Source organism: Lepidochelys olivacea (genome assembly GCF_965140295.1).
Source record: "Lepidochelys olivacea isolate rLepOli2 genome assembly, chromosome: 16".
NCBI lineage: Eukaryota > Metazoa > Chordata > Testudines > Cheloniidae > Lepidochelys > Lepidochelys olivacea.
The window spans coordinates 18,931,695-18,951,817 of record NC_140426.1 but is presented as its reverse complement, the minus strand read 5'-3'; the positions used below and the strand labels follow the sequence as shown (position 1 = coordinate 18,951,817).

At 43.3% G+C, this 20,123-nt stretch overlaps 2 protein-coding genes across 3 annotated transcripts in view; one reads left to right on the top strand and one right to left on the bottom strand.

Annotated features, from left to right (window-relative positions):
• Positions 1 to 3,116: 3,116 nt before the first annotated feature.
• On the top strand, positions 3,117 to 14,210 carry REXO4 (REX4 homolog, 3'-5' exonuclease). Of its 2 annotated transcripts, none has more exons than XM_084649893.1 (9): positions 3,117 to 3,208; positions 3,683 to 3,948; positions 4,805 to 5,157; positions 6,424 to 6,579; positions 6,838 to 7,031; positions 7,568 to 7,656; positions 8,325 to 8,399; positions 9,935 to 10,009; positions 10,436 to 14,210. In XM_084649893.1, the coding sequence occupies exons 2-9, from the start codon at positions 3,727 to 3,729 to the stop codon at positions 10,520 to 10,522; spliced, it is 1,251 nt and encodes a 416-aa protein (XP_084506019.1). In that variant the 5' UTR covers positions 3,117 to 3,208; positions 3,683 to 3,726; the 3' UTR covers positions 10,523 to 14,210. The 2 variants fall into 2 exon arrangements, with proteins under 2 accessions (XP_084506019.1, XP_084506020.1); XM_084649894.1 differs by having other exon boundaries at positions 3,132 to 3,208; positions 3,726 to 3,948.
• The window catches only part of STKLD1 (serine/threonine kinase like domain containing 1), a 27,153-nt gene continuing 19,890 nt past the window's right edge, over positions 12,861 to 20,123 (bottom strand). The window contains exons 15-19 of the mRNA XM_084649892.1: positions 17,109 to 17,237; positions 15,992 to 16,120; positions 15,344 to 15,484; positions 14,254 to 14,333; positions 12,861 to 12,942 (exon numbers count right to left, since the gene is read on the bottom strand). Coding sequence (XP_084506018.1) covers positions 12,895 to 12,942; positions 14,254 to 14,333; positions 15,344 to 15,484; positions 15,992 to 16,120; positions 17,109 to 17,237 — 527 coding nt within the window. The 3' untranslated portion in view covers positions 12,861 to 12,894. The remainder of the gene's footprint in view (positions 12,943 to 14,253; positions 14,334 to 15,343; positions 15,485 to 15,991; positions 16,121 to 17,108; positions 17,238 to 20,123) is intronic.

Genomic DNA, 20,123 nt, shown 5'->3' with positions numbered 1-20,123 from the left:
TATTCCCATAAATGCTTTTAATAAGTTATACTTATTGACACTTCAGTTTTGGAGTGCCTCTGCACAGCACTGCTCTCCAGCCCCGTCTATGGCGAGTATGGCCTGCCAGGGATGGGATGGTGGGGGGTGACGTTCTGTTGTATGAAGCTATAAAATTACAGCCCTAGTCCATGGGTTCAAGTATAGGGCAATAGCAGTGAATACTGGCACTAGTTTTCACAAGATGTGGTGATTTTGGCTGGTATCTCACTTTGGAGAGTCACAAAGGCACAGAGAATACAGCTTGCTACAGGCATCCTCATTATCCTAAATATGAAATAGACATTATTAAAAAAAAAAACCTGGGGCCTCACACTGGCTTTTCCCCTCCTTGAGGTTTATGTTCATGTACACTTCCAGAAACTAAATTCAAAAGATTATGTTCCTCCAGTGTTCACAATCAATCAGACCACCTCCCCTCCCATCCATACTCACACAACAGCCTTGAAGCAACTATAGCAATTGCCTACACAGAAAAATAACATTAGGAATTTGTTTATTGCATTTTCAGTGATCTTTAATACAATGTCGGAATTAGAAACAGACAGGAGATTCAGCACTGTGTGAGCAGCCAGCTCTGTGCCAACCACCAGGAAGTGTTCCATGGACCACAGTTTGGGAACCTCTGAGTGAAATAATATAGATTCATACATTCCAAGGCCACAAGAGACCATTGTGATCTAGTCTGAACTCCTGTATAACACAGGCCATAGGACTTCCCGCAAAATAATACCTAGAGCAGATCTTTTAGAAAAACATTCAATCTTGATTTAAAAATTGTCAGTGATGGAGAATCCACCATGACCCTTGGTAAATTGTTCCAATGGTTAATTATTCTTATTATGTTAAAAATTCCTTATTGCCTGTCTGAATTTGTCTAGTTTCAACTTTCAGGTATTAGATTGTGTTCTATCTTTGTCTGCTAGATTGAAGAGCCCATTATTAAATATCTGTTCCCCATGTAGGTACTCATACACTGTGATCAAGTCACCCTTACCATTCTCTTTGTTAAACTAGATTGAGCTCCTGGAGTCTATCACTATAAGGCAGGTTTTCTAATCCTTTCATCATTCTCATGGCTCTTCTTTGAAACCCCTCCAATTTATCAATATCTTTCTTGAACTGTGGACACTGGAACTGGATATGGTAATATCAGCAATGGTTGCACCAGTGCCAAATACAGAGGTAAAATAACCTCTCTATTCCTACTCAAGATTCCATTTTATGGATCCAAGGATCACATTAGCATCTTTGGCCATAATGTTGCACTTAGAGCTCATGTTCAGTGATTATCCACCACAACCCCTAAATCTTTTTCAGAGTCACTGTTTCCAGGACAGAGTTCCCCATCCTGTAAGTATGCCCTATAGTCTTTGTTGGGTTGCCCGAACGCACACACACACTTCTGAGGAAATATCAATTTTCACAGGGTGATTCTGACTACTTGTATGCTTAACAATTGTTTTCACGGGTGCTTGCAAGACCCTGCTTACAAGTCACCAAGTCATGTTGGGGTGGGAGATATTTGTGAAACATCATTACACTAACATATGGTTTTGCAGGCCAATGGTATTTCGATGCTACGTGATAATGTTTTTCCAAAATGGTAGCATGTTGCATTGCCACATAAACACCAGGACTCCCAAGTGTGTCCGACCCAAAACACTCTCTAGAGCAGTAACACTACAAAATGGGTCTGTGCTATCTGCCAATTATATTACAGGGGCACCAGTGCTGTATCCCTAATGCCACACCCCTCTTGGGTTGAACCCCCAGCTAGTCTTCCCTCTTCTGTGCACCCCATATTCACCCTGCTGTGCTCCCTCTCAAGTGCACCCCCCCACACACACACACACCAGATGACCCCTCAAACACCCCCATTAACAGTCCCCAAACCCCAGCACTCCCCAACAGTGATCCCCACATCCCCCAGTGCACCCCCATTAACAGTCCCCAAACCCGGCGCACCACAACGGCGATCCCCCCAACCCCCAGTGCACCCCCATTAACAGTCCCCAAACCCCGGCGCACCCCAATGGTGATCCCCGCATCCCCCAGTGCACCCCCATTAACAGTCCCCAAACCCCAGCGCACCCCAACGGCGATCCCCGCATCCTCCAGTGCACCCCCATTAACAGTCCTCAACCCCAGCGCTCCCCAACAGTGATCCCCGCATCCCCCAGTGCACCCCCATTAACAGTCCCCAAACCCCGGCGCATCCCCAGTGCACCCCCATTAACAGTCCCCAAACCCGGCGCACCCCAACGGTGATCCCCACATCCCCCAGTGAACCCCCATTAACAGTCCCCAAACCCCGGCGCATCCCCAGTGCACCCCCATTAACAGTCCCCAAACCCGGCGCTCCCCAACGGTGATCCCCACATCCCCCAGTGAACCCCCATTAACAGTCCCCAAACCCGGCGCACCCCAACGGCGATCCCCGCATCCCCCAGTGCACCCCCATTAACAGTCCCCAAACCCGGCGCACCCCAACGGCGATCCCCGCATCCCCCAGTGCACCCCCATTAACAGTCCCCAAACCCGGCGCACCCCAACGGCGATCCCCGCATCCCCCAGTGCACCCCCATTAACAGTCCCCAAACCCGGCGCACCCCAACGGTGATGCCCCCAACCCCCAGTGCACCCCCATTAACAGTCCCCAAACCCGGCGCACCCCAACGGCGATCCCCGCATCCCCCAGTGCACCCCCATTAACAGTCCCCAAACCCGGCGCACCCCAACGGTGATGCCCCCAACCCCCAGTGCACCCCCATTAACAGTCCCCAAACCCGGCGCACCCCAACGGTGATGCCCCCAACCCCCAGTGCACCCCCATTAACAGTCCCCAAACCCCGGCGCATCCCCAGTGCACCCCCATTAACAGTCCCCAAACCCGGCGCACCCCAACGGTGATGCCCCCAACCCCCAGTGCACCCCCATTAACAGTCCCCAAGCCCCGGCGCACCCCAACGGTGATGCCCCCAACCCCCAGTACCATTCCCCAGTGCGCTCTGCAGCCCCGTGTCCCCGTCCCGCGGGGGGCCCGAGGCGGCGCGGTGCGTGTTTCCCGCCGGCGGCCGTTCGCAGCGGTTTCCGGGCGGCGCTGGGAGCCGAGGGGCGCTGACCGCGCACGTGTGCCGGGCTCCCGGCGCTGCAGCGCAAGCGGGCGGTGAGTGGGTCGCGCCCACCCCTGCGCTGGCAGGCGGCTCTGCGCGGGCGGGGGATGGGCGCTCCTTGGGGTGGGGGGTGACAGGGGTCTGTGGATGGGGTTGGCCTGGTCCTCAGGGCCTGGCAAGCCCTGGCTATGGGGTGGGGGAGAGGGAGAAGTTTAATAGAAGGCTTATCTGTATGGAAACCACAGGGAAGTGATCCCACATCAACCATACTGGAAATCCAGAGGGTGGTTATCCAGGTTTTGCTGTCTAGGGGGATGCAAAGCAAACTGTCACTTGCTGTGTAGTTCTGTAAACGCTTCCCTGCAGGCTGAGTGCGAAGCCCATGCTATGTCTCTTCTGTGGATAACCAGAGAGTATCTGCATCCAGGCTTAGCTCACCAATACCTTTTGTAAGCATTAGCCGGTGTGGCAAATAAATGAATGGATATATATTCCTATAACGTAGGATTTATGCATCTTGTTGACAGAAATGGATGTTGCTTTCAAAGTGTGATTGTTTTCTGATGACAGAATGGCTAAAATAAAGACCAAAGAGTCAAAAGCTTCAATAAGCCTCCCCACCGCTAACCCTGAGAATCTAAAACAACAGCACAGGAAGAACAAGAAAAAAATATTGTGGAAAAACAAAGTCAAGCAGGTGGGAAAGAAAAAACAAAAGGACACCAAAGTTCTGGGGGTGCTACCCCCAAAAGTTCCTCAGGAGTTCTCCTCTAACTGGAAGACTCTGCAAGAGGTCAGTGACATCCAAGAGTTTAGTACCAGGCCCCAGTGGGGTAACCCATAAACAGTTAAGTTCTAGTGAAAATCTGCAAGGGGGATTAAGTGTTTGAGATCCCCACAGGTGTTAGTTCAGTGTATCCTCTTTCTTTTGAAGTGCAGACTTAGGTACTGTACATAAAGACATGACATGTCCAGGGGGTGTTTTGGCTAAGGTCACAGCATGTTTTATGCAAATAAAGTTTGCTGTGAACTCTTGAAACAAGAAATGCTTTGCGGGTTCAGTAGTCAAATTAGGGAATTATCCAGAAGTGGAAATAAGTATCCCTTGGTCCATAGGAAACTAGTAAATTTCACAACCTCTTTCCTTCTGGCCTGATTTGAGAATTATAATAGTATGGTTCTCGGTATTAAACTATTGTAGGTACGATTGAGGAAAAGGAGTGTGTAAGGAGACTTAAAGATTCACTGTGAAATTGACTGAAAACTGCAGTTTTCATTGTACAAGAAAAACTTGTTCAGTTCTTAATAGATAGGTGTCCTCATCGCTAAAATTGTTGGCATTTATTGGCCCATTTCTCACTAATCTCAGCAGAGAGATCAATGACTTAATGGACCATGGAGAATGAACTATTCTTTCACCCCTTGAAATGGTGGGGCTCAGTATGGGGGAATCTTGCATTGCTGTTGCCTACATGTGTACCTGTATTGTAGGTATATGTAGAACTTGCAACTCCAGGGTTGGAAATGCACAGAAATTGAGTACTAAATTCACAAGCAAGAAAGTAAATGTGGTGTTGGTGGGTTGGGTTGGGAAACTTCAAAGTTTAATGCTACAGTAAATTGTGTGGGGTTTCTTTGGGTCACATTAGCTGCTGAAACAAAAGGCTGCCAGTTTGGATAAGTCCCTTCCTGTATCCCAAACATATTCCAAGAAGCACACAACCAAAAAGGGAAATGTCAAAGGAATTCCAGCCCTAAATGGAGGTGGGAATATGGGAAAATTCAAATCTGTGAACAAGATGGACAGTGATCCTGCCAAAGTTTGTGTTCCTTTGGCTACCCCAAAATCGGAGAGAACTGCACCTGACAAGAATTTGAGCGATGGCAAGGGAAACAGAAAGAAACACAAGAAAAGAAAAAATGGCAATATTGAGAAGGAACAAGGTGACATAAAACATAAGAGGAGGAAAGCTGAAGAGCACACAGAGCAGCCACGAGCAGAGTGAGTATTTCAGGCCTAATGTTTACATATGTAGGTGGCTGTAACTATTCTAATTGCAGTTGATTAACATTAGACAGTGATGCAACGCTGTGCTTTTTGTCAAAGGAGGACTCCTTTGTTCCTTATACCACCTCCCCTTAAAATTTCACCTCTTCCCTACTGTACAGGCTGTAAGTTACTGCTGCTATCTTCATGGACTCTACATGGTTCCCCTTAGAATAGAGCTTCTCAAACTGTGGGGCGCACACACACCATATTGGGGTCCACAACTGCAGCCCGGGCCAGCCCCCATGGGGAACAGGGAGGGAACGCCACCCAGCTCTGCTCCTGCCCTGCGCTCAACTGTGGCCTCAGCCCTGTTGCCCCTGTCTGCATTCCCACCCCTCCCGGAGCCAGAGCCCCAGCTCTGGGGCAGGGGCACGGACATAGGGTGGGGGCATGAGGTAGAAAGTTTGGGGGCCACTGCCTGGAAGGGTGTTAGGACCATTGCTTAATGGCCAGAGGAGGCAGTTATTTGGCAATGCAAGATATTTTGCGCTTTCCCTTAATAGCACTTCCTACTTTAGCCACCCAGGGAATAAGAGACATGGGTTGAAAATGAAACCTGCATCTCATCTATTACAGTATATGATGTTTCTCTTCCCTTCCCACCAGAACGGACAGATTTCTGTACCATAACCCTGTTTTGGAGGTGCCTTTTCATACAAACATCCCAAGCTATTATAAATTAAAAGGTTTAGGGAAAAGAAATCCACAAAAATCTCGGCCCTGGACACGAATGAAAAAAGAAAACCTGCAATCTTGAAAGAGCTCCACTGAAATGCTGAAGGAGAGCAAAAGACGGGTGGAAGAGCACCTGGTGACTAACAGATTTAGACCTGGGAACTAAGGAATCTCTGGTACCTGAAGGGGCAGAATGGACAGGGGAATAGATTGGGTGTGTGGCTGGACAGAAGTTCAGACAGAGATACTTCTAAGCTTATAACGTGTATCCTGAAGAACACAGTATAAGATTACAGTAAAAATAATTCCACACTCTCCAGGCTAGCCATATGGGACAGACTAACCCAAGTCCTCTGATATTTGAGTAAAACTACATGGTCTACAGCATCTGACTGTTGCACTAGTTGGCACTGATTTAGACTAATTAGTTGAGTCCTTGCTTTTATAAACATCAGGCTTAGCCAAACTTTCAAAGATAAAACGGCCTTTTAGACAGTACATTTTTTAACAGTGTTACAGTGTAATTTTGTCTTTGCCTGGCAGGGTTGACATCTGGTTTGATGGTGTAGATCCAGAGGATATTGAAGCAGCAATAGGACCTGAAGCAGCAAAAGTTGCTAGAAGAAATATGGGAATTGAAGAAGGCAAATCAGAGCTGTCTGTGGAACAGGTGCTGGTTAAAGAAAAGGCTTTTGCGGGGTAGGTTCTATTTCTAACGTAAAATTTCTATATACTGTATATATATATAGAAGTGTCAAATATTTTCTCTTTCTTACCATTGTGGCTTCCAAACATAATAGAGCGTAAACTGATGTCTTCCTGAGTCTGTAAACAGACTGAAACTACTCTGAGATGTTAAGTGCCCCATTTGTTTTAACTGGTGGCTAACTTGTACATCTAGAAGTTAAAAGTATATGATCACAGCAAAGGCTTTCTAACTCTGGTATCCTCTTCTAGGCTGACAAAAGCTGTAGCCATGGACTGTGAGATGGTGGGAGTGGGGCCCCAGGGTGAAGACAGCATACTGGCTCGTGTATCCATTGTGAACCAGTTTGGAAAGTGTATTTATGACAAATATGTCAAGCCTACAGAAAAAGTGACCGATTACAGGACAGCTGTTAGCGGCATACGGCCCAAGGACATAAAGAAAGGTAAGAGATCTTTCCTAGCACATTCCTTAAGAGAGAGAGATCCAGTTGAGCACCACAGAAACATCCCTGACTGAGTTAGTGCTAAGCTATTTTGGGGCCTGTTTAGTTCTATTAATAAAAATAAAACAATCGCAATCTCAGCACACCCTAAAATATCTAAATGAAAGGTAACTCTACAATAGATCATGAATAAAATACATTCTGTGGAGACACTTTCTTGCAGAGTGATCATTATTGCCCCAGTAGAGTGTAACTTCTGTAACCATTGCCTACAAAAATGCAAGGGTGGTCTTAGGCCAATAAGTAGAAGTCTGTTTCTCAGTTGATTGCTACTTCTGTTCATGTGTGTGCCTGTTCTGCCATCTTCAAGTCTGTAGTTATGAGCAAGCTGGGGGTTACTGTGTACAAGAATTCTGCATTCTCCAGTACCCTGGGTCCCAAGGAAGTGACTACCACATAAAATACTTCACTTCCTAATGCTGTCTCACAACTTGTGCTTTGTTTTGTCTCTTACTGAAAATGTGTTGAATTTTTAGGAGCAGAGTTTAAAAGTGTTCAGAAGGAGGTGGCTGACATCTTGAGAGGAAGGATTTTAGTTGGGCATGCTGTCCACAATGACTTAAAGGTATGTAGTTAGATATTTACTGCTTTGAAGCCATTGTCTTCAGTGACTGACTTGTCACCCCAGAATGTTAGCTGAAGCATTAGGTTAAAACACCTCCGCTCTCTGGAACCATAGGTTCAGATTGTAGCTGGGTCCATTCGGTCTTTGTAATTCCAGAGTAGGTTAAAGTACAGCATTATTCAACTATACAATGACTGAGTCTTTCAGATGAAACCTTAGGATTGTCTGTTTTTATCTGCTCTTTAGGGACATTAAAGCTCTCATGGCACATTTTATGTAGTTTTAACATTGCCTTCTAGTCTAGGAATCAGCACGTTGATCAAGTTGTTTGCATATTCAGGGAAGGCCAAAGCACAGTCTATGAAGTTCTACGGTGAGGCCCGTGGCCTCATTAATACAGAGACACACGGCCACTTGCATCAGATTGGAGTATTCTGTGCTGGGGCATACAAGCTCCACAGGCAGCACCTCCCGAAGATGGCTCCCATCTGAGCCACGTTATGCAAATTGGTTGGGGCTCTCATTCTTGGATACTGAGGATGTCCAAACACCGGCAATCTTACTTGTTCATGTTGTGAACTGTCCTTTGAATCGATGGGAGTGGTGCACTCAGCTGTATACAGTATCCTGCTACTGCATTCTTTACAGTGGAAATATTTTTCTTTCAGATCCTGTTTCTTGATCATCCTAAAAAGAAAATTCGGGACACACAAAGATACAAACCTTTCAGAAAGGAAGTCAAAGTAAGAAACTTGCAGAAAATAGTATCTTGATTCACTAACATTTAGTGCTAGTGCAAGGCAACAAGATCTACAGCAGGGGACCCCTAAGGGGGTCGCGAGGTTATTACATGGGGGTCACAAGCTGTCAGCCTCCACCCCAAACCCTGCTTTGCCTCCAGTATTTATAATGGTGTTAAAAATATTAAAATTTTTAATTTATAAGGGAGGTTTCACACTCAGGAGCTTGCTATGTGAAAGAGGTCACCTGTACAAAAGTTTGAGAACTACTAATCTAGAGGAATGATTCCCCACTGCACATTCAATCTCCAGTCCTTGTTCTGCCACTGACTCTTTGTACGAGCTTAGGCAAGCCCTTTCCCCTCTCTGCTTGAATTGTCTTTATGTAAAATGAGGGTATCTGACGCACTGCCATTTATGAAGAGTAGCTAGTTTAATGTATTTTGACATAGACTTGGAAGGATAGATTTTTTTCAGTAAATAGCGGTAAACTTTGATTTCACTGTACAGACAAACTGAAGAAATATTTCCATCAATAATTGAAATGTACAGATAAGCAAAGGAAGAAAAATGCTGTTTAAGAACTTGAGTTTGATTTAAGGATATTTACTTTGTATATTTTGACATGTGATGTTGACAATTTGTGTTTTAATGGTTATAAAGCTTTAACTTTTTTGAATCTCAACATCTACGGTTATTAAATAATTGTCTGATCTGCCATAATTTCCTGCAACTGTGAACATTTAAATTTATACAAATTTTTAAAAAGCTTAAAATAAACATTGATTTTTATTGTTAAATTTTTTTTTAATTGAATTCTGCTAAGCCTATTATACAGTGTTTGGAATATCTAAAGTACTAAGGAACTTACTGCCAATCAAGATTACCATGCACAGCAAATTCAGTGGCTTTCCCATTTCCTGAAACCCAAAACAGGGAAGTGGGTCTTTCTATCATCTTTCTGGGCAGTCAAATAGGACAATATTGATCTATATATAGAAAATGGTGGGTTCTTCTATTTTGTGATATTGTTAATAGGAGCAGCTTCATAAGTAATATAAAAGTCACGTTTTTGCCTGGAAATATCTGTCAAGCAAGATCCAAAGGTTTACCTTTGAAGTGACAGGTCATATTTTAAATTTCAAAACAAGACACCTAATTTTTTCCTTTCTCCCTATCGCTAAAAGCTTTAAAAAGCCATGGTTGATGAGGCTATAGTCAGATGAGCTGCTGTAAGTGATATCACTGTGTATGTCATTCTTACAATGCTGAAGGGATTTACAAAAGTGGAGGTTTGAATAGATCCTTCAGTGATCTGATAAACGGCATCTGTCTCACCAATTCATTTGTAGAAACTTAGACACACTGTGGTTTAATGGGTATTCTTAAACTAAAACCTTCCATCCTAACTTTTTTTTTTTTTTTAAATTACTGCAGGATTTAGCTTGAGTAATTGTGTCCTTCATGCAACGGAGTAGATGATATTCAATTTAGCTGTTGGCAGAACAAACATGTGATTCTCTTGTTTTTGCCTCTAGAGTGGACGTCCATCTCTGAAACTGCTTTGTGAGAAACTGCTGAATGTGAAAGTGCAGACATCGGAGCACTGTTCAGTATGTAAACCCGTGGGGGAAATGTATTTATGGGTGGATCAACAGTGCCTTGGGCTTTAGGCTCTGGAACCCTAGTAGAAGTATACCCTCATTGTCATCTCTGTACCCAAGAGATTTGGTAATCTTTACTCAGCATATCAATGTCCAATACCAGTCTGAGGAAAGCTTGTACCGTCCTTACCTGCTTCATACCAATAGCGTTAATCACCTATTTTCATGAACACTAACCCTATGGAAATTGCCCATCACCTACATTAAGTGTTCTCTTACATGATTTCAGTATCAAGAGAAACAGCAAGTGAAATTAAAAAGGTTTACTTTTATTTGGGGAGTAAAATGGGTGAGAGGATGTGACTACCATTAACAATGATCCTACAGCAACTTCTGCTTTTTCTTTAACCTGCTGCTTGTTTCATTGTTTTCCAGATTCAGGATGCGCAGGCAGCTATGAGACTATACACACTAGTGAAAAAGCAGTGGGAAGCAGCTATCAAAGCCAAACCTAAACTGTAGAAAAATAAATTCTAAAACGTCAACGATTCAATCCTGTCATTTTCTGCTGTGCAGCATTTACTGTGCAGATTCCAATGGTGACTAGATTCCTATGAAGTTGTATGATGGCTTTCTCCTCTTGCCAAGTGTATTATCCTTGAATCAGTCAGAGAAAAATCAATCAAAAACTGACCGTGGGTACTTTAAAAGAAGTTGCTTCGTATCCTTGCTCATGGCTATTTTTGGAAGGGGATGCTGCATAAATAGTCCCCTGCTCTAGAGGGCAAGAGTTTTAACAACCTCTACATCCATTTCTAGCATGGGCAAAGGTTACTAGTGTGGTAAATATTCTGTATGCTGCTCCCTTTCTCTGCCAGTACAGTGTATGTTGTTATCTCTTCTCACTTGGTCTTGTGTTGACACACCTTCTGTCTCTCTGGATCCTGCTGCTTAGAGGCAGCATGTTTTGCTGCTTTCCATCCCTCCTCCTGTAGATAGTGTTGCACCCACATTTTTCAGCCAGCTGAGCTCTGTAAACACTTCATGTGCTATGAAAGAAGTTGATGCCCCAGCTGAAAGACTGTGCCCTCAGCTTTGTCAAGAGAAGATAAATTAGAGCCTCACTTCCTAGCTCCATGTATTTAGGTTTATAACAAGAAGGAGATGATACTGGGCTCTAAATACCTTTGATGTCACATCTGTTAATATTAGGATATTTAACAGCAAAAGACTAGTAGTGTCCCAAAAACTGGAAAGTGACCAGCTAGAAATATTGAACCAAAGTGTGCGAAGCCTGTTGCCCCGCTCCTGCATTTATTCCGATTACAGGGGAATGATCCCGTTTGACACAGGAGCAGCTGTGGCACGCCAGATTGCCCAGAGCAGCGTAAGATTTTATGAACAAACTGGCAGTACCTAAGAGTACGTGTTGAAAAGGAGACTATTGCAAGTGAAAGATAGACTAGAACACCTAAGCTAATCTGATAGTGGACCTATATACATGTTGGAACTGCAAGGGGAAGAAAGCAGTCAAAGTGCAGTAAACTTTACTGAGAGTCTTGTAAAAAGTTTCATTCACCCAGACATGTGAAACACATGCATAATAAACTCCTATTTCTTTACAAGGAATCATATGTCTGTTCATGAACTGCTGAGGTAGAGCTAATCCTGAGAAGAAGCTGTTATGCTCCGAATGAATAATCCATGGACCAAAAGCTCATTAAATACATAAAGCTCACTTAACTCCAAGACTGTAGTCCTTAGTATGATTTTTATTCATCTTTTAGGAGAGTATGTTAGAGATTAAATGTAGTTTAAAAATCCACAAAGAAAGGCAAGTTCCCAAAATAACACTGCTGTCAGACTCTCCATAGTCAGTAGTCAAAGCGGTTTGTTGTAAAGAATACAATGGAATATGTTCAAGCAGATGATGTCTGTATAATACAGGCAGTATCTCCTTCTGGGGAGAAAAATCTTTTTAAAATACTTCTGAAGGAATCAGGCATTTCTACCTGAATCAGAAGACTTCAAGTCTTGTATATATAGAACAGCTTTTGTTATAGACTCATAGGACTGGAAGGGACCTCGAGAGGTCATCTAGTCCAGCCCCCTGCACTCATGGCAGTACTAAGTATTCTCTAGACCAGTGCTACTCAAGCTCTCTTATGTGGGGGACCGGCAATTTTTTCCCCCAATGTGCGCGCAGACCGGCAGCCAACGGCTCGCGGACCCCACCACTTTGAGTAGCACTGATCTAAACCATTCCTGACAGGTGTTTGTCTAACCTGCTCTTAAAAATCTCCAATGATGGAGATTCCATGACCTCCCTAGACAGTTTATTCCAGTGCTTAACCACCCTGACAGGAAGTTTATGACAGGTCCAGGCTCATACTCTCATTTGGCTGAGCCATTCTTGGTCGAGGACAAAGTCAGCTGATGGACATCTTTGTAGCCTCCTGATCGTGGAGGGGTCGGGGGGCTGGTTCAACTTCCAGCAAAGCTCCCAAAGTTAGTAACTCTCATAGATCTAAATGAGTGTTAGTAAGGATAGGAACTCTTTAGACTATTTCCCTAATATGGTCCTTCAGGCAGAAATTAGAACGTGTTGTTCCTGAAGTATGGGTCACTTCCCAGGGGCAGATACCAGCTGATAGCTGGTATCGCTGCAAATGCCTTATTAACTGGGCCATACGTGCTGCCCGAGTGTAGTCTGGTATTTTGTTCCCTGCATCCCACTGCTTCTTTTTAAACAAAACAGAGCTGGGATAATACAAATAAAATGCTTACTTTAACTAAAAGGTGCTTTGAATTTGCCAAATAGTAAAGCGCTAATTTCATACACAGTGTATGTTAACACATACCCACAAAATGGGACTCAAAGCTTCACTTTTACCTTACTTCTGCAGTTTCAAAAGTGCTGAATCCACAAGGGTAATTATCTCCTGGGGAGAAATGTGAAAACTGTTAAATACAAGTTTATCCTGGTTTTTACTTTACAGTGTAAAGATACAATTAATAACTATGGTACAAAAATCTATTCTGTATTTAATGTCCTTTTATAGGAGTTCAGGCGGTATATCTCATTTGCATTTTTGGGTCTACAATAACTTACTTTTAGCAAATGTGTGGCCGAATTCAGAAACTTTACTCTCACCCGTAATTCCTTTGTACTACAGTGGTGAGCAAAGATTGCAGAATTGGCTCGTAAGACTATAAAATTTACATAAACTGTCTAAAACTAAAGAAAAGCTAAAAGGTAATCAGGAATCTGCTCTAAATATTTAGCAATAATTGTCATGTTACACAATGTATATAAGTACACGGAGCAATATCTAGCATGTAAAAAGCCTTGATAAGAGGAAGAGAAAAAGGGAGAGGGAAGGATCTCTCTTAGGGTTTGTAATAAAATCATTATTGTTTTTTCAGTGGTATTTCACATATGGAATGTTTTGTTTTGAAATGGAAAGGGTAATGATAGCAAGAGAAACATTGTGGAAAGTAATTACTTTGTACTATGGCCTATGAGGCAAACATTCTGGAGGAAGAGAAATGTGAGCAAATTAAATTCATGACTAACAGAAGAGTAAGGGTGGAGGCTCTGACTGTCTGTTTTGGTTGGGTTTTTTTTTTAAATAACTGCTGCATGCTTGATGGCAAAGTACTCTAGGTTAATAACTTGGTGGTTTAAGAGTGTAGGTCACTCTAGTGTTGGAAAAACAAAGGTGGGAATTATTTTGCTGTTTAATGAATTTAATATAATTCTCTGAGAGGGCAAGCCCACACAATTAAGTGGCTTGGGTTTTTAGGTTTATTTAATAGATCAATAAATTCCTCTCTGCTTTGTAATATAGCTGTCTTGTTCCTATATACTTTAACCTGTATTTCTGGTATAAAAATGTAATAAAAAATATATGCAGGCTAATGCTGGATGAAGTGGGAATAATGTCAAACTTATATTTAATCGATTTAAGAGGATTTTCAGCATGAAGTTTGATAAACTATGCTCCCCCTGCTTATTTTTTTAGTACACTTAGAAATATTCTGAGTCCCCATGCCTCCGAAATACCCTGCACACTGAGTCCACACGAAGCCCCGACCCCAACAAGTTCCTGCACTGTAACTTCCTCTGGGTAAGATGGATGCCACAAACTACTCCAGATGGTTGATGTTTGTGCAAGCCATAGCCAAGAAATAAAACCATTTGTACAAATAGACGGAGCATGCTCTTTGTTACCACAGTGACCGCCACCTACCATACTGGATGTAAACTTGACTCTCATTTCAGTCAGCAGCTCCTTCATGTTCTGGGAGATCATCTCTAGCACTATGCCATCTGATGAAAAGGAACAGGGGAATCTATCTTAGTTACTGTAATAACGCTTGGAATAGTATTTCACCTTCCATAGCTCTCACCTGACAATGGCCAAAGGAGCTAGGGGAGGGAAAGGCCCTTATGTTAGGAAACAAGACTGACCTAAAGAAGTTTGAAACAAACATTGAGTTTATTGTAACCTCAGGTGCATGATTAAAGTATTACTGCCACGAGGAAGAGTGGGATAAGGTTAGATGGAAATTAAAGTAAATCAAGTAAGGGACAATTGAAAAATTCCTTCAGCATCTATAAGTTGCTAATGAGCATTCATGTTAATACAATTGATATGCAAGCACAGAAACTGAGAGGCCTGGAGCTCTGCCTCTGTGTATTAATTACTCGCACTGCAGTAGAGTGTACAGGCTATGACAAAGATTGGGGCCCCATTGCACTGGGTACTGTTTAAACACATCATGAGAACGTCTCTGCCCTGAGGAACTTACTGTCTAGTTAAAACTGTACACACACACAAAGCAATACTAGTAGGCAAGAGCAGTTTCAATGGAAGGGTCAGATGTTAACTCTTGTGGGAGAAAAATGAGCCCAGTGCATTATTTCTGAGGCAGGCCACACCTGAAATTTTGTTTCCTTCCTCTCTCCTGTCTTTCATAAGACAAACAAGGCTCTATGCTGATCTAGATGTTCTTATTCAAACTGCAATGTATTGCCTTTCCTGCTTTACTATTTACACTTCCATGGTGAACGATCTGGGGAGAAGCAACCGCAGACGTGCAGTTACTAGTTTCATAACAGCTCCTAACCTGAATCTGAAAACATATTTCAGGTTTCATACCACAGAAGCTGAGCGATACCTTATTGTACAGTATTGTAGTCTTGCTGGGGACTGCAAGCAGTAATTTCCAGTTACTGTGCTCATTGACAGTGTAGAATTATTCTTGGTTGCTGTTATGATTTTATGCATTGTCTGAACAAAAAGGACTGTGCAAAGACACGAAAGAACAAGACCTTACCATACTGAACCATCTCATTAATCAGCATACAGATGTTCTCCACCACTTCTGGATCATCACAGTGAAAGTGATAGGAGTCTTTGATCAGGCTTATTCCGCTGCCCTTTGTATCTGTTACTATAAGTCTGAAAGCAGATAACTCTGAAAGAGAAGGACACAAGTTCTACTAGGCCGCGGCAGATTTCCTGCCTTGGAAGACTATTCTGAAGCACCTTCAGATAATGTGTAGGACTGTGTAAGCAGCTGACACTTTCCTGCAGGACAAAACTTCTCTTTATGTCCCACATACCCTTTGTTCATTTTTCATTAACCGTCCTTGAGCTGTATCAGTTTTACACACTAGAACAACCTCAACACAAGGAAGTATTTTAAACACAGAGAGCTTACAACAGGGTCCCACTCCCTCTGCTGATCCACCAGTTCCCTCTGACATTCATGCTTCTGTTCTTGGGCAGGAGGGGTTAATCCAGTTTTCTTGTGTGAATGTTTTTCTCTGACAGGTTGAATGTTTTTCTCCGACAAAAGGAGAGAACTGATACAGGAGGGCAGATGCCCCTCCCAACCCCACTGGGAACCTTTGGTCTTTACAGTGTTGTTTGCCTCTGATGCCCACTTGCCATTGTTAAAAACACCTTTCTGGACTGTTACCAGATATCCTTAGGAGGCTTGCCAATGCCAAGCACGTATTCTTCACCAGCACTGGTCTTTCTGGGTTCATCCTGAGAGCATCCAACAGAAGCAGAGTTGTTGGTTCATACTGGTTTTCAGTTAAGCAGCCTGCAAAAATAACCAGTGAAATATCCATCAGTGCTTTCAGCTTCTGCCTCAAGCTTCTACAAGGATTCCTTTACCATGCACCAAAACTAAAACGTAAGCCCTGTTAGGCCTATTTTACTATAATACAGACTAATAGAATATCTGAGCATTGTGAGTTGGTCCAGGGGCTCAGAGACAGTTATGAGCCATCTGCTAGGTGAAGCTCCAGGTTCAATTCCTGGTTACAGCCTTTTACACCCCAGATCAGCAGAGGGTAGGAATGCTGCAAAAACAACATCCTCTACTAGTAGGGGTTGGAGAGGAAAGAATGCAGTGGCTAGAAAGATGGTGGCCATAATAAGGGGATTGAATGGTAGAGGTGAAAAAGGAGAAAGGGTAGCATGAAAATGCTGCAAGGATGTTTTCATCTATAAGGTGATTCCGAAGGAGCACTAGTATCGGACTCATACTGCAAAGATGTTCCTTTTAATGTACAGGAATAGTGATACATAGATAATGCTTCTATTTTTAACTTGTGTTCTTCCCAGGGCACTGACAACATTCATGTTAAACACCTTTCCTTGTAATACTCTCCACAGCACTAATACTGTGCTGGGTGGTTTTACGTTGGAAAGAGAGTAACAAACCTGAGATTCTTTAGTTGTGAGAGAAGACAACTAAGAGGTGACAATCTATTCTACAGAGGTTCTTAAACCGTGCTCATCACTGTAGTATCTGATAGCAGTATTTACTTAACCTAGCTAAGAGTTATTACAAAATTAAACTTCGTCTGAGGTTGTCAGAAAGAGATGAACTAGGGGGTGCTGGTTCAGTTAGGAGGGTAACTATGTTGCCAGCTAAAGTACAGCAGGTTGTATTGCACCAAGGTAACTTATAGAGGATTCACTTCTTCAACATTCATTTTAATTACTACTTAAATAACTGCTGTGCGTGATTTGGTCAGACTAACCCCTGCTGTGCATAAGGCATAGCAAGTACGAAAACTCACCCTGAAGTGTCAGAACCCAGAGGGCAGAGCAAGCCGACTCAACCACCTCTCCATTCTCACGGTGTTCTTGGAGGACTCCAGTGATAATCTGGACAGCATTTTTTAGTGATGCTTGTCCCATGTTACTTTCTGAATTAGGAAGAAAAGCCAAATGCCAATATAGCAAGCAGAGTTTGTTAACTCAAACATTAACGCAGTGAGCAGATTAAACTGCAGGCAAACATCATCTTACTGCACAAAGGTATCACAGAAGTTATGTTTTCTGTATAAAAACACACTATTGATTACTTATTTGATCATGCTCTAGATTACTTCCATCAGCTCTTCTTTATGTTAGTAAAATAATCTTGTGTAAAAGTAGAATGAATTATATTGAAATTATAATTCATTAAAGAAATGCTACTTGAAGGGTTTGTTGAAATATAGTTGTCAGGAAGAGAAACATTAAGGAGTGTGAGACAATGGGTCCTCAAACTAATTAACTTAGAGCTCCTACTGAGCTAGGAGATTGGTAAACGTTAGTATGCAAATAAGATATGTATGTATATTAGTCAGTTTCTGCTTTCTTTTGTCTCTTATGTTAAATTGGCTTTGGCTTAGCTGTATAAATAAGTTATCTTGAACCTCAGAGAGGGGCTCACATCTGGGTGCATTAGCAAAGCTCTTTGCTGATAAACAGAGTGGTCTGACAAATTATGTGAGTCCTGAATCTGACTTTGACAATTTTGAGGTTCCACCGAGTTGGCAACCGTCTTCTCTGGGGCTGTGTGACTCCTGACTGTTCTTAGGACGGCCGTGGCAAGCTGGCACCTGGGCATTTGGCCCGAGCGGTCCTCCACCAGAACGGAAGGGTGCATGACCACAGTGAAGTCTACGCCATCGAACCTGTTGGTTCCCACTCTGTTCTGGTAGGGATCCCGGGATCTGACATCAGGAATCTGGTCAGGTTATTATTTCTGTGTTTTGTCCGGACTGAGGACTGTCTTGTCTCTGTGTCTATCCGTCCTCCCTGTGGTGTGTTTGAGTCTGGGCGCCGTCTCCGTCCGGGGATCAGCTGACCAAAGGGTTCCTGTCCCCACGGTCTGAGTGAGTGAAATCTGCACAATCGCAGCCGCACCGCACCATGGGTAAAACCCTTGGTGTGAAAGCAAGGGCGATTGAGGCAGTAGCCTGTGGGCTCCTTTTGTGTGTTGCACCGGGCATGGCTCTGACGAACCCGACTTTCCTTCTTGTGTGATTGGCATGTAAAGTCCTCCTGTATGGGTAACCAGACGTCTAAGTTGGGACTGTTCCCTAAAGGAATGCCGGCTCAGTTTATGTATTTTAGGAAGAGTCCGGACTCCTGTAAATTTCTGGAAAAATGGTCTAGGCTAAGGGGGTTAGGTAGAGTGGCTACTGCCACCACTACGCTTCTGTCCCCAGAAGCCTTTACAGCTATTCTGAGGGAAAATGGGCCCTTTTCCCACAGAAATGGTCTATAAGGGACTGCTGCAGGCAGCAGGCAGAGAGAGAATCTGATCAAAATTATTTGACTATTGGGTAATGTAATCAAAATCACTAAAGGATGTAAGGGGTTTTTATTGGAACTTAACTTGGCTGCTCCTGGTTGTGTCTAGTTGTACAAGATGGAAGTGTAATTGGGGTACAGTTGTGTAAAAGAGTAATCACAGTGCAAGGGATGTTAGGCAAAAGAGAATTTTCTGTGTGTATATAGTGCTAAAATCTGAAGCTGTGTCTCAGCTATTACCTGAGAATAAACTTAAAGCTTGGTACAGAAGAGAAACTATTGCAAACATGGTCTGTTGCACAAGAGGGGAAACTGAGGTACACCACCTCATGAATTTCATAAATGACCAGTGAGTGGGGTAATTCACTAGCCTGACTATAGAACAAAATAAGTACAGCCTGGAGGTAATTCTTCTGTTTTTCCTGCAATTAGCAAGGAAATTTGTACAAGAAAGTGGTATTATTATTAAGCAATAATCTGCCCCACCAGGGGGGTGGAAATTGTTTCTTTTGTTTTTAGACTCTACAAGCAAGCTGGCGCCAGCGGAAGAATAACTCAGAATACCATGGATCTATGTTTTGTGTTGTTTGTCTGTGGTGTTGGTCTTGTTGCTAGCATTGTTGTGTTTTAATGAACAGAAAACCTCATGACATAGGTGGGGGATGGCTTCAAAAGGCTGACCTTTGGCGGGGGGAGAAAGATGTGTATGGGAATGCAAAGGGCTAATTCAGGAGAATCCCAAAATTCAGTGGCCACTGTTAGGATCTCAGGACAAAGACCGAGTAGACGTCTTAAAAGACAAACTCGGCCAACCTAAAACTAAATTGGCAAAAGGAGAGGTTGATTGTTTCATGCAGTGGTGGGACGAGGCAAATGATAGGTGGACAGAATCAAAACTTGCCTCTCTCAAAGATTCTGGCTTCTATCCCACCAGATGCAACTCATTTTACTGTTGTTGATTTGTGCTCTGCTTTCTTTTCTGTCCCGGTTCACCCTGACTTCCAGTTCCTGTTTGCCCTTTCTTACAAGGGGCAACAGTACACATGGACCACACTGCCCCAGGGGTATACTGAAAGCCCGTCATATTTTTCCCAAGCATTAGCTCGAGACCTTGCTGACCTTGTTTTCCCGTCCAGGTCCACACTAGTCCAATATGTAGATGATCTACTCCTCTGTTCCCCTTCATTGTCTGCCTCTGAAACTGACTCTTTAGTGCTCCTTACTGCCCTAGCAAATAAGGGTCACAAAGCTTCTCACTCTAAACTACTACTCTGTCAAGTTTCTGTCACATACTGTCACGGTTCCTCCCCCACTCTGAACTCTAGGGTACAGATGTGGGGACCTGCATGAAAAACCTCCTAAGCTTATCTTTACCAGCTTAGGTCAAAACTTCCCCAAGGTACAAAATATTACACCTTGGACTGGCCGCTACCACCACCAGACTAATACTGGTTACTGGGGAAGAGCTGTTTGGATGCGTCCTTCCCCCCAAAATACTTCCCAAAACC

Bases quoted from the DNA above. Each gene is read 5' to 3' on its own strand.
- REXO4 (XM_084649893.1), top strand. From the start codon at position 3,727: ATGGCTAAAATAAAGACCAAAGAGTCAAAAGCTTCAATAAGCCTCCCC. The intron at 5,158-6,423 runs GTGAGTATTTCA...TTTGCCTGGCAG, and splicing joins ACAGAGCAGCCACGAGCAGA to GGTTGACATCTGGTTTGATG. The intron at 6,580-6,837 runs GTAGGTTCTATT...ATCCTCTTCTAG, and splicing joins AAAGAAAAGGCTTTTGCGGG to GCTGACAAAAGCTGTAGCCA.